This window comes from Perna viridis, chromosome 2 (genome assembly GCF_037379345.1).
Source record: "Perna viridis isolate PV_CMFRI_1.1 ecotype Kerala chromosome 2, ASM3737934v1, whole genome shotgun sequence".
In the NCBI taxonomy this organism is placed as follows: Eukaryota; Metazoa; Mollusca; class Bivalvia; order Mytilida; family Mytilidae; genus Perna; species Perna viridis.
Window position 1 is genome coordinate 15,400,912 of NC_142446.1, and position 14,357 is coordinate 15,415,268.

The window sequence follows — 14,357 nt, forward strand, 5'->3', positions numbered from 1 at the left end:
TTTTTCAGAGGCCAAGAAAGCAAAAATGCTCCTTTTGATGTTTTTTTTTCAATTTTGGCAGATTTGTTCGTGTTACATCAAATGCAGTACTGATTCTGATAGTTAGACAGTTTAAAGTGTAAAGGAGTAATCAAAAGAACAAAGGTTATGGCGGTAGTCAGAAGAATGTAATTCAGGGATAAAGACCAGACATGGAAAACAGACATACACAACAAAGAACATAATGTAACTAAAATCATACATACAAAGTAACAAAAGCAAATGAGCAACTCGGACTCCATTAAAAACTGGGACATGGACCAGGTGCACAGGTAGGGTAAGCGTCCTCTGCTTTTCTAGAAACATCCGCCGAGTTGCTCATAAAAAGTGAAGTCCATGGTAGACGAAAGAGGAAAGGAAAGTTATGACATGTTAAACAAATCAGTTTTCATGGCGTAGATGGATACACCGTAACGGTTCATGATGACGACCTTAAAACTTCTGTAGTGATGACTTCAATCTTGTAGCAACATAACCCTGTTCCAGAAGCCTATTTCTAGGTGCGATACATTAAGTCTGCGTAGTTTCAGCAAGCTCTGGCATAACGTATGAGTTTTTTAAAGTTTTTTTTTTGTATAAATCAGATTTTCCATTCATCTGTTGTCGTAGAATTAATATCTTTTTATGATCCCCCTGTGGATCGCTATCCTTGTCGTTGTAGGGGAGCTTGCGTGCCTCTGATCCTAAGAGTTATGCCAGCAGGAGTTTTTCATCTGGTAGGGTTACCCCTGCTGGACAGGTCAAAGATTAGAGGCCACACTGAAGCGATCCGAACATCAACCGTGGGCCCGGTGTTTAAAATAAAAAAAATGGGTTCACCTACTTGTTTGCCGTGAGTTGCAACTCGTGAGTTAATGGTGGGTGAGGAGGTCCTAGTGGATGAAGGCTATAGCTGTATATGCCACACAGCTCTTAGTTCATCTAAACGGAGATCGGATGGACCCGGTTCGATCAATCGGCTGGTCATGCCAAGCCGTTTATTTGCCCAGCTTGCTTTACTTTTGGCATTTATTATTTTTCAAGGTCTCCAAGATTTTAAAAAAAATCTTACATATGGCAAATAAAGAAGGCGGTGGCTCAAGGGTCAATCGAGTAGCACACTTTCTATTCGCCATAAATAGATACGCTCTGTTTGAGTATATCGTATATCCACAGAACCCTAGCATCGCCATATTGCCACTCGCTGGCGGGTGGGGAACAAAGATTATGAAACTTTATAAAACTTAACATGGATACAACTACACGGATTCCAATGTTTCAAATAATAAAAAAAAAGGAAAAATGATTTGTGCAATTCTTCAGATGATAGTGATGATAACTGGCCGCGTTTTATTGTTATATCAAGCAAAGACAAAGACAAAAATATCAATGATTTATCGCCTTTCCTTCTACAAAAAAAATTAAAAGTTTAGCAGGTGAAGTAAAAAATACTAAAAAAAATAAGATAAGACAGTATGCAAACTTGCTGAATGTTTCTAGAATTGGTAAATTTGAAGTTGTTGCTTTTTGCTCACAAATCTCTTAACCAATCTCAGGGTGTTCTGAAGTATCGAAGTCGCGACCTCAACAATTTAACAAATGAACAGATTTGTGGAGAACTAAAATCTCAAGGTGTTAAAGCTGTAAAACGTTTCACATCTAGAAGGCAAGATGCAACGACACCAATGAGCACAATTTTTTATTGACGTTCAGTTCAACTTTTGTGCCATCCCATATCTACATTGGACCTTACAGGACACCTGTTAGCCTATACATTCCTAACCCTCTTCGATGTTTAAATGTGAGACGTTTGTTATAGAAAGGGCAAATGTAGAGGAAAACTGATTTGTTTCCGATGCTTAGAGGAAGGACATGAAGGTCAAGATCCAAAATGTAGAAACTGTGATGAAGCATATCAATCATCATCTAAGGACTGTCCCATTTACAAATAAGGAAAAAGAAATTCTAAAAATTAAGACTGAGAAAAACATCTCAGACACCGACGCACGAAAACAATTGTCAATCTCCAACAGCTTCTTAGCATCAGGTAAAACTTCCTATGCTAACGTCGCTTAACGTGCCTCCCAAACATAATCTGTGAAAGTATAAACCATCATGTCTTGGAGAGAAGACATTAATGGTTTGACAAAACTACCTACTGAAGTTTCTACCAAAAATTCTTAAACCCTCTAAAAAATGCATCGAACAACTAAGGAAAACCAAATCACAATCTTCACGGACTCAAACATCGACAAAATCTTCACCATCACAACAGTCATCATCTTCGCCTTCCAAATCATCATCGTCGTCTTCTAAATCATCTCGAGCGAAAAATTCACAACCCTAAAAGAAATTGGAGAATTTCCGTGTTGAGAACTTGGATAAATCTAAGTTTAGGCGACAGAATGTATCGCTTGTTGTGTCGGATTCGGATTCCGAGTCCGACATGGAAATAACGGATCATGGACTTTGTCCAGGTGAAAACTGACTGGGTCCCGACCGGCCTTGATCAGATTGATCAAACAGATCCTGTCGCCATGAAAAAAATACAAGGAGCATGTGCTCAGTCAATCCGAATTGACTTTACTGGCGGCACTCGCACTAGCAGGTCATCGAGTCGTGGTCGCGGATCCAAGATATCCCCCATTCGTCACCCATAAAAAAAATGGCCACATTACTTCAATGGAATTATCGAGGTTTAAAGGCTAATATTTTAGAACTTACTCTTCTTGTTCAGTCTATTTTCGCAGTTGCATTATGTCTCCAAGAGGCTTATTTAAAACAAACTGATCAAATTTCCGTACAAAGTGCATTTGCGAAGGCAAATGAACAAGCTGCGGGTGGATCTACCATTTTTGTTTCCTCGTGCAGGTCCGGGTGTTAAAAGAATAGGGCTGCAGCAGCGCTAACCTTGTCGTAAAAAGCGACTAAATAGTGCTCAGAACCCTAGCCGGAGGCTAGGGCGCTCTGTCCACAGAGCAGCTGGGATGTGTGCCCCTGGTGGTGGAATGGGGTACCCCTGGCGTGGTACATGCTAGGGTTGTCAGGCTATAATACGGAAAACCTGATCGCAAACCAGAGTGGTGCACCGTGTTGGGAAAGATGCCAGGTTCCTCGCACGTTAAAGAACCCTACTGTGGTATTCTGCCGGAGTAGGAACCATAGGGCTCCGCCACAGGAAGCTAAATTGCCCGACTTAACCATCTCTCCCTATTTCCAGAGGCAATCAAAATTTGTCGACCCCATTGTCCTTGTGTCCCATCCCTTTTTCATTTCGCCCCGTGCAGGTCCGGGTGTGAAAAGAATAGGCCTGCAGCAGCGCTAACCTTGTCGTAAAAGGCTATATTCAGACAATGAACATGAAATGAAAAAAAAGGGTGGGTCACAAGGATAATAGGGTCGACAAATTTTGATTGCCACTGGAAAAAGGGGGATGGGTAAGGTCGGGCAATTTAGCCTCCTGTGGCGGAGCGCAAAGGTTCCTACTCCTATCGAATACCACAGCAGGGTTCTTTAACGTGCGAGGAACGTGGCATCTTTCCCAACACGGTGCACCACTATGGTTTGCAGTCAGGTTTTCCGTATTATAACCTGACAACCCCAGCATGTAACACGCCAGGGGTACTCCATTCCACCACCTGAGGCACACATCCCAGTTGCTCTGTGGGCAGAGCGCCTAGCCCCCGGCTAGGTTTCTGAGCACTATTTAGTCGCCTTTTACGACAAGCTTAGCGCTGCTGCAGGCCTATTCTTTTAACACCCGCACCTGCACGGGGTTACTAAAAATAGAACATACAGGTTAGACATAAGTTTTTCGCGTATATCAACAAAACTGTTAGGTTTAACCAGATTCTGACATGGGGATAAAAGTGTTCACTATGTTGGGAGTTATTGCCCTTTTTTTATTTTTTTTTTTTTTTGCTGTTTTTGATATTTTTACTTCCAAACATCTCAGAAACTACTTTACAGAATTCAATGAAAGCTTGTATTTTTGTTTTCAGGGTGTCTTAAAAAAATGACCGTTTTGATGTTTGATCAGTGAAAAAAAATGGCCGCCGTTACTAAAAATAGAACATAGAGGTCAGGCAGCAGATTTTTGCATATATCTCTAAAACAGTCATGTTTAACCAAATTTTGACTTCAATAAAAATGTTCAGCATGATGAGATCTATCAAAAGTCAAATTTTGGTGAAAATCTGTTGACTCATGTAGAGTTATTGCCCTTTTTTTTACTGTTTTTAAATTACTTTCCAGAATCTACTGTACAGGTTTCAATGAAAGTTTTACTGGTTTTTAGGGTATCCTGCACAAAATAACCGTTTGGATATATGATTGGTGAAAAAATATGACCGCTGTTACTTTCAATAGAACGTAGGGGTCGAAATATTTTTTTTTTAAATTACTCAAAAACCGTTTAATTCGGCAAAATTGTGATGAGAGTAATATTGTTCACCATCAGAAGACAGACCTTCGCCGAAATTTCGAGAATGATTTATTGCCTCTTGTAGGATTCATGGCCACTAAAACAGGTTTTTTTTTACTCTGAAACCTATTGTAACAAAATTTGATAAGTTGGCATTAATTTTAAACGTTTCCTCCACAAATTGATCGTTAACAGTTTTTCATTGGTCAAATAACATGACCGTCGTTACTAATAAGATTTTGCTATTATTTCCTCAACTATAGAAGAATAATATAAAATGAAAGCTATTCATAAGATAAACATGATATTCTGAGTTGACTGGCAGTATTAAAATTATTTTTAGGCGACCATAATCAAAATGGCTGCCATTTTGCGACCATTTACATCAGTTGCTTAGATTCTAATGATTTTTTGTTTCTTAAGGAAACTAGATGCTTCAAGTTGAATGGGCCTCGTGCAGGTCCGGATGTCAAAAGAATAGGCCTGCAGCAGCGCTAAGCTTGTCGTGAAAGGCAACTAGAAATGTGCTCAGAAACTTAGCCAGGGGGTAGGCGCTCTGCCCACAGAGCAACTGGGATGTGTGCCCAAGGTGGTGAAATGGGATAGCCCTGGCGTGTTCCTGGGGTTGTCAGGCTATAATACGGAAAACCATAGTGGTGCACCTAGATCATTGAAATCTTAAGAGCATGAATCATGCAAGTTTATGGAAAGTTTGTATTAAATGAAGGAACCACCATTTTGGAATAAAAATTTTATATGTGTATGTCTGTATTTGACGGGACCCGTGCAGATCCGGGTGTCAAAAGAATAGGCCTGCAGCAGCGCTAAGCTTGTAAAAGGCGACAAAATAGTACTCAGAACCCTAGCCGGGGGCTAGGGCGCTCTGCCCACAGAGCAACTGGGTTGTGTGCTCCAGGTGGTGGAATGGGGTACCCCTGGCGTGTTACATGCTGGGGTTTCCAGGCTATAATACGGAAAACCTGACCGCAAACCATAGTGGTGCACCGTGTTGGGAAAGATGCCACTTTCCTCGCACATTAAAGAACTCTGTTGTGGTATTCGATAGTAGGAACCTTTGCGCTCCGCCATAGCGGGCTAAATTGCCCGACCCTATCCATCCATCCCTTTTTCTTATGGCAATCAAAATTTGTTGACTCTATTATCCTTGTGTCCCATCCCCTTTTCCCCTGTGCAGGTCCGGGTGTCAAAAGAAGAGGCCTGCAGCAGAGCTTAGCATGTCGCAAAACGCAACTAAATAGTGCTCAGAAACCTAGCCGGGGACTATGCGCTCTGTCCACAGAGCAACGTGGTTGTGTGCCCCAGGTGGTGGAATGGGGTACCCCTGGTGTGTTACATGATGGGGTTGTCTGGCTATAATACGGAAAACCTGACTGCAAACCATAGAGGTGCATCGTGTTGGGAAAGATGCCACGTTCCTCGCACGTTAAAGAACCCTTCTGTGGTATTCTCCCGGAGTAGGAACCATAGGGCTCCGCCACAGAAGGTTAAATTGCCCGACCATACCCATCTCCCCCTATTTCCAGTGGCAATCAAAATTTGTCGACCCCATTATACTTGTGTCCTATCCCATTTTTCATTTCGTCATTATTTCATGTTTATTTTATCATCCATTTCATGTTCATCGTCTGAATATAGCTGAAATATTGCTACTCGGGCGTTTAACCCCATCAGTCAATCAATCAATCCTTGTGATATCCTGCATAGAACTGTTGTGGGGATTTTTTACCCTTCTGAAAACATGGCCGCCGTTACTAAAGATAGAATATAGTAGACAGTAGTTTTTTGCATATATCTCCAAAATGGCATTCAAAAGTCTTCAGGGATCAAAGTTGTCAGGTGACTCCTTGTAAGAGTAATTGCCCTTGAAAAATGACGGGTTTTTTTTTCTTAGTTTTCAGCCAATTTTATGAAAACTATTATAGATAGAAAGAAATCTTCAGTTGCTGAAATTATCCTTAGTCCTATCAAAGTCGTCTTGAATCAAAATTGTCGGACAACTCCTGGTTTAATTTATTGGCCTTGAAAGACAAACATTAACCAGGTGAGCGATTCAGGCTCTTGCTGTGATATGACCCTTGGCGCAGAAACGGCATTAAAAAACAGCAATCAATTAATCAATCATTGAACCTTTTCCAAACTTATTATGGGAACTTATAGCATTTTAGTCTGCAATTTTAAATTAAAAAGCTTTTTGACGTTATCTCTGAAGATTAATGTGCAATATGCAGTTAGGAGATGCTTTTGTGGTATTTTTGTGGTATTTTTGTAAGACTGCAGCTTTGTAGTTTCCTATTCACGAGACCCAAATTATTGTCAAGCGATGACAAATTCTACAGAAAACTACTCCAGATTGCACAGCTTTCAAAACTAAAACTTTCATAAAATCCTTGCCTTTCCTTCTGTTGTATCATTATTTAGAAACTTTCCCTGATTTTGAATTCTTTTATAAGAATTCGGGTCAAGTACAAGCTTATATCTTTATATATATATATCTTTGTGTAGATACAAAAAATACCCAAAATCTTACAAAAAATATGACTACCAAAAACGAGGAATGTACCAGTCACTTTTAAAGAACTAAACTTGATATCAAATTATACTTATTCTATTGTCGACCATATTGCCGTGATTACCGTTAAATGCCCGAAGGGTTCACCTGGGATGACCTCTGGTCAACTAGAGGTCAGCGACGATCGATAGCAGACATTAAATGTAGTGTGGTCAACAGCGGTGATTTAAGGACATCTCTTCACCTGGAATGAACTCTGAAGTAAGACTGTTTTTCATCTTGTGCAAGTTTGCGGTTTAATCGTCGCTTATTTCCCCTTTACCAGATGTTTGAAAAATGTGTGTCGTCTGTTCAAACAAGAACATGTGAATGTCCACTAAATTCATAATAATAATCTAGGAATGAAAGTTAACCTTTTAGCCTCATGTTGCTGTTTTATCAGTTCTCTCAATTAAGTGAGAAGTTTCTGCCAGTGTGTTTATAGTTTATCACCAAAGCGGACATTGACCAAGGAGTAACTGACCGTCACAATGAAACAGACGTACTTAGGTATTTAGTTTATTTATAGTAAGTGTGTATGTCAATTCAATCAGCAAGTCAGTGCCAACAGCTTCAGTAGGTGCAAGTGTAATGCACAAATCATTGGCGAATACACACGCGGAAATGATGGTCACACTGCAGATGTAAAATCACGTAATATTGCGCAAACCTCTTACCCCTTTTGATGTAATAGACTGTGCCGGTCGGCGGGGTCATTTGCTTGTAACATTACGGGCCACCACGCATCAGTTGACCGCACGATTACAAGGCGTTTTGACGACAAATTTTTACTTTTCGAAAATCAAATATGGTATTATATATTGATTAATAATAGAAAACATTCAAATATATGTTTGGTCAGGAGTCAGTGACTTTCACAAGATGAAAACGGCCACTTTAAATGAACTGGACCTGTGATGGTGAAGAAAGAGACATGTGCCCGGTGTCAATTTCTTTGAACTTAAAACATCTATGAGTGATTTTTTTCGATTATTGGTCTAAAAACTTGACAGTGAATATTCATATACAACAACTTGGATACAGCGTCCACTTCAAAAAGGTCTTAGTAATTCGGAACAATTGATTGTTGGTTGACAAGTGTTTCCGGACAACTGGACAGTGATCATATCGCCGTAGCGGTCAGTGCCCGAGTGACCTGAAGTGACCTAAGAATTTGCCCTTGTGAGCAGTTAGTAGGAATGGAAGATAAGTAAAAGGACAGGTGAAGAAGACACACATTACATGAATATCCGCCATCTTTGTTGATATTCTTTGTCCAGATGTAGTGTAAGCAGTGGAGAGTTGGTTTTAATGAGCATATCAACATGTCCAGGAGAAAACAGGGGCGACCACAGCAAAGAAGGACCCTAGATTCTCGTACGTATTTTAATTGGTATCTTTTTTAATCATTTTATGAATCGTCTGATTTTATATAAAGCTTGCCACACTGGACCATGTGAACAGTTTGTTGACCAGCGAGACAAGGTTACGTATTAGTTGTGTATTGTGGTGTAACTGTAGTCCAATACACATTATACCATGACAATAAATACATTTATGTTACGGATTTTTGTCATCAGCAATGTAATTTAGAAATCAAATAATGATTTAAAATGAAGGGCTGAATTATAGAATATTTATTTGAGATTTGGTGCGAAAAAGTCACGAGTTCACCATTTATGAAGGAGTTTTTATTTAAAATTCTGAAACTGAGTTGAAAGCGGGGTTCATTGATTTTATAATTAAAGAAAAGATAAAGGGGAATATTATTGAGAAACACATGCCTAATAACTTTGAAATCAGGAAAGAGTAAGTATAGATTTTTTTTCTTAGAAAAAGAAAATGACGTTTAAACTATTTTTCATGAATCAGAAACGACATATTATGTTAGTCTCTAACTTTTATTCTAGAGTTTTTATCTTGTTAACCTTATATGGATTGTCTGTAGCGAACTATAACTTTATTATTTTTTTTCTGGAGAAAGGTAAAAAATAACGAAAGAATTTTGTATAAGTTGTTATAGTCGCCTAATTTTGACCACTTAAGATTGTAGTAATAAATGTCAACTGTTTTGGAAAGTACATTTTATCTCGGAATGCTGTTCATTAATGTATATTGGGAACTGTTGGAATGTTTGTATATACATATGCATGAAGTTGCAGGTCAAATGTTCTTTCAACCTCTGTTTTATCATGTTCTGACTTAGATATATCTAACATTATTCATCGATCTTTTTTTTCATAATTCTACATTAGATAAATTACTTTTTAAAGCCTTTTAAAATTTGATTTTATAACGACAAAATAGGTGTTTAAATTGCATTCAAATTGCACAAATGTGCAATAGGCTGTATAGAAATGCATTTTCATTTCTCTTGTTAACCTCAGGAAAAATCAATGGACATAGGACAATTTTTATAAATGAAGTTTAAATGAAAAAATTCTGTTCATACCTATTGGATTCTGAGGGTTCGTGTACAAGACTCCCCTTTGGAGCCCCTTCAACAGTGTACAGTTGCATTATGCATTGATTGGTCATTGTTAGATAACATGTCAGTGGCGTAACTAGGATTTTAACCCAGGCTAAAAAATTTAACAAAATTTGATAGGGAAGTGTGGTATGATGTAATTTTGACATTTATCAAGGATTTGCAACTGTTCTTTAGATTCTTTAGAATTTTTAATGAGTGTGAGAAGTTGTTACAAGAAGTGTAGGAGAATTCTAGATTATTGAATAGTCGTAGATTTTTTATATCTGTAAAATAACTTGATGTGAATGGTGCAATATTCCAATGTTTCGATATACATTATTGTATCTTTTTGTTATATTTGCCCATTTTCTAATCTTAATTTGGTTGATGAGAGGTAATTTGAGATTTTTTATTTAAATAAATTCGAGCTCTTTAGTATTGATGCATTGGAACTGTTCTGGCTCCTGCACACAATCTGGCAAAGGTTATATGTTTCTCGTGTGATGTAAATGCTATTTTTAATATGTCTGACTGCATAACATATTAACAACAGATGAGTACATCGAACTAAGAGGCTTTATCCAAAATCATAAAACATTATAGAGGTACAAATTTATGTATTCAAAAAAAGTTTAGGTCTAATCCTTTGAATTAATTAAGATCTTATTCAGTTAGAAAGTTGATGTTATTTTTACTTCTTGATTACAATATCATTGACAGCATATATTAGCTCGATTCTTTTTATTATTTTTTTTTAAGTTCAGCACCTTTATTGTTTGTATTTTGTCTTTATAATACCATTCTAGAACTCTTATAATATTAGTAGAGTTCTTCTCAAATTCAACATTTTTATATGTTCATATTTATTTTTCTTGATGCTATAAACGTACTTATATATACATATATCCTTAAATAGTATGTCATTTCCTGCGATAAACTGTTAATAGTATTGCAATTCCATGAAATTAACAACTATTTAAGATGGCACGTCATAGAAAGAAATGTTCTTTGGTTCCGCAAATTTGTAAATCTTTCTTACACTATCATTTTCGATATCATTTTCATTTAGTCTTTTCTATATTTGGTTTTAACTCGGATATTTGTGTCATATTGTATTATTTCTTTTGCTAAGAATAATTTGATTTTCATCTTGTCATAAATGGCCAATGTTGTGAAATTACCGTCCTTAAGTAGTGAACAGAATCCAATGGAACTTCTCCAAGCCTCATCCATACTTAGTTCATAAGGAAATTTATAAACCCGATAGATTTTACAAGTGAAAGGCAGGGATTAAAGGGTCAAAATTTTACAAACCGAGAAAATGCATAACCTTTGTTTCTCGTACAATTTTACCAAAATTCCAGGGTTTGCTTAGACGAAGTTGAACACTTCATATATTGAACATACATTTGTTTCCTTTACTTTTGCAATATACAGTTTTTCGATTGAGTTCTGTGTTTAGCCATTGCCCATTGACTTTCGATTTTATTATTTCTTTAAATGTGAAACCATTAAATTTTCAAGTAGACCTGAAAACTTTCATAATTTCTAAACTTTAAAAAAAATGCATTTCCAACCTAAAGATTTACAGAAGATAACCTTTGAATTACTTTTTTCCAAGAAATTGAGCAATGTTTGCAATAAACTCCGTATTTTGTTATTCCATGACGTCATATTGCTTTATGTAAATTTTGCAGAAGATGATGTTTTAATTACTTTTTTTTCAAGAAATTAAGTAATGTTTGCAATGTGAAGTCCGTATTTTGTGTCTTTATGACGTCATATTGTTTGATATAAATTTTGCTATAACAAAACATTTTTTGCAATAATTTTAAACAAGCAACTAGATGTTTAAATGCAGGTACATGATCAAAGGTTTTTTTTTATTACCTTGAAAAGTATATAAAGAAATTATAACAGAAAAATTATAAATGGTAAGATTACAAGATGTTATTCAAAAAATATCTTTCGAGGGAGATAATTGGCGGGAAATTTTCTTACCAATATTGAAAGTAGGCCATGTAAGCTGGCTTTTCGTTCTATGTTATCATTATATGTTCTATACCGTTTTGAACTTGACGAACTACAACTTTTACACTTACAAGTGAAAAAGAACTTGCATCACTATAGAGACGGAAAGGTTGGTCATATCGAGGGTACTTCATGATTGGCGATTGACTTGATTGTTTTAATTCCGCAAATCCACAAATGTCTTTGAAAAATCTTAAAGTTTTGGTTGTAAAATAAAATTCGATTTTTCCTACATTTCAATGAAAAACATAAAGCATCATATACCTTGAAATCAAGTTTATGTGATCTTTTAATGTATCCTGTCTGAAAAAATAGAAAATCTCCAAATCTATAGGCCAAATATAGTAGGTTTACACGTGTTGTAAAAGTCATGTGTTCAGTAGTTTCGTTAGCATATGCACAACGTTAAAACTTAAATTTGAGTGTACTTTAGAAGACTGGACATATTGAATATGAGTTATACACAATTCGGTTCTTTCACTGAACGATTTAATTCACAAAATATGATTTCGTTTGGTTATTTTGTTTTGTGTTGGTTTTTTATTTTGCAAGAGTTTGAAAAATACATTCGGACGTTTTCGGGGAGTATATTTATTTTTTATCATTTGATGAATGCTATATGAAAATAAATAAGTCTCAAACTTAATCAGTCTTGTTTTGATTTGTTGTACTTGTTTAGTTATTGTGTTGTAATTGGTCAGTATTTGTTGTTGTTGACATTCTTAGAAAAGTTTGTATTAGATTTTTATTTGCTTTCCTAAATTAAAAAAAAACAAAAAGGTTTTGTACCTTAACTCTGAACAACGAGTGAAAGAGCGTCCTTGTATTGTTTTACCTATGTTATTGTGTCACATGACTTTCGAATATGGAAAGAAGTATTTTGGGGACTCTTAACATTTAAAGTATTTAAATGTCTTGAATTAATAATGTAAAGGTTACAGTCCTCTTTGTAGGTTTGAAAGTAAATAGAAAAACAGGACGCCAAAAAAGCTTTGCTATAACTAAGTGACCCTGTATTGTTCAGAGGACAACAAAAGAACGTTATAAAAAAAAAACTGAGTTATTGAATTTTGCATTAAGTTGCGCAGTAATTCAAAAGATTGAAACTGTCCGGTCTGGCGAATTTAAATGTGATTAAATATAAGATATGTTTGGACGTATTATCCTTATACCAAAAGTGTCAGTTTATATTGAAGTACTGCCAAGTTTGAGTCCTCACAAAGACTGAATGCACACCCATTATGCACTATGTCAATATCAGACTTCACCTGTAGATGGACATTTTTATATACCTGTAATAAATCGAAATTGTGTAATTAATGAGTTGAGACGAGGAGATCTTTCCCATAGAACACAAATCAACCGTTCCGTGACGAAGAGAACCCATTTCCATATCATCAGTTTAAACCTGTCCCTTTTTAAAAAAAATATCTAAGAGTATGTGTTAATGTCCTTTTTCAAAATTTGAAAATTAAGTAGTGTATTTCATGGACATGGTTCGCTTGGTTTAAGAAATGAAAATCTGCACTTACCATTTTCAAAAATATAATTTTTAATTTATCACCAGTTTTATTAGGTCACCTTAAAATAGAAGTAATTGTAACACTTTGATTTTATGCATGTATATTGAGATGTTAAATCAGAAAGCAAAGGCAACCATTGCGTCTTATCAAATATCATAAACTTTACTCCCAGTTCATCAAGGTTCGTCAGTTTAAGTTTAGACTTCCTTTTCATATCCTTTTGTTTTCTTCAACAAGAAAATAAAGTTGTAGTTTTCGTTGAAAAAATCTTAATTACGTTTATTGATGAATTTTGACCATATGTAAATTCATTTTCAAAGTCAGGAATTAAGCTCCAACAGGCTAAGCTTGCGTGAATCTGTGACATGTTCTATGTTGATTAAAAAGATTGGTCGTCTAACAATCGTCCGAAATGTGATTCAATCCTTTATATTTGTTTTGAATCTTGAAAAGTCTTTGAATAATTTTACATTGCAATTTGGAAGATAAGGTGTCTTAAATCTGAAACAGGTGTCTTCAAATAAAAGATACTCTACAAAAATGACCTTAAATGAATAAATTACGTAGCGTTTTCATATGAAAATAGATAATTGGTTTTGTTGAAGTAAAGCAATGACAATCTTGAACTTCTTTTGAGGAATTTTTTGTGTGAAAGTTTTAATGTTGATATGATGTTAACACAGGATGGTTAGATGTCACTAGTTTGAATATTTCAATTATATGCTGTGTACAGAATTCCAAAACCCTAGGGAACTTAAGTTGCACATCACTCTTCTTCCTGTTGTTTTACTGTGGTAGTTCTTTGACAATGACTTGTAGATGTTTATTTATAGGTACCACTAGTATCTTTATACCATTAAAATGTTATTGCGTTTTTATGGCAACGTTCATTCGTAGAAAGTACATTATGTCTTCCAATTTTTGAGAAAAATATGTTGTCGAATTACATGACAATTTCAAGCATATTGTAGCAGACTAGATGAGAACAAAAATGCGTATTTCCAACTACAGAATTATCACGATATAAAATTTATGAAGTATAATTCCATGTTTGTTTTTTTTTCGACACAGTCGGTATATTTTCGCTTTTTACCCTTTGACCCTAAAGACGCTCTTCCATGGAAACGCAAGTCAACTGATCGCAATGCTGTTGCCCGATTGGCCAAATACTGATAACATAGTGGCGTTCGAAAAAACTATCGAAATTGCTTGCCATGTGTTATTTCCTGAATGAAATGCAGAAAATTGTAAGTAGGAAGAACAAAATTTTACCGCGTCGGCTATCCTTTTTTTTTTTTTTTTTTAAGATAGTACTTGTTTTTA

The 14,357-nt window shown here is 35.9% G+C and overlaps 1 protein-coding gene across 1 annotated transcript in view; it reads left to right on the forward strand.

The window, feature by feature from the left end:
- Positions 1-7,326: 7,326 nt before the first annotated feature.
- Positions 7,327-14,357, forward strand: part of LOC148623794 (BCL11 transcription factor A-like) — a 41,719-nt gene continuing 34,688 nt past the window's right edge. The window contains exon 1 of the mRNA XM_088565901.1: positions 7,327-8,387. Within this exon, the coding sequence (XP_088422027.1) occupies positions 8,336-8,387 (52 nt within the window). The 5' untranslated portion in view covers positions 7,327-8,335. The remainder of the gene's footprint in view (positions 8,388-14,357) is intronic.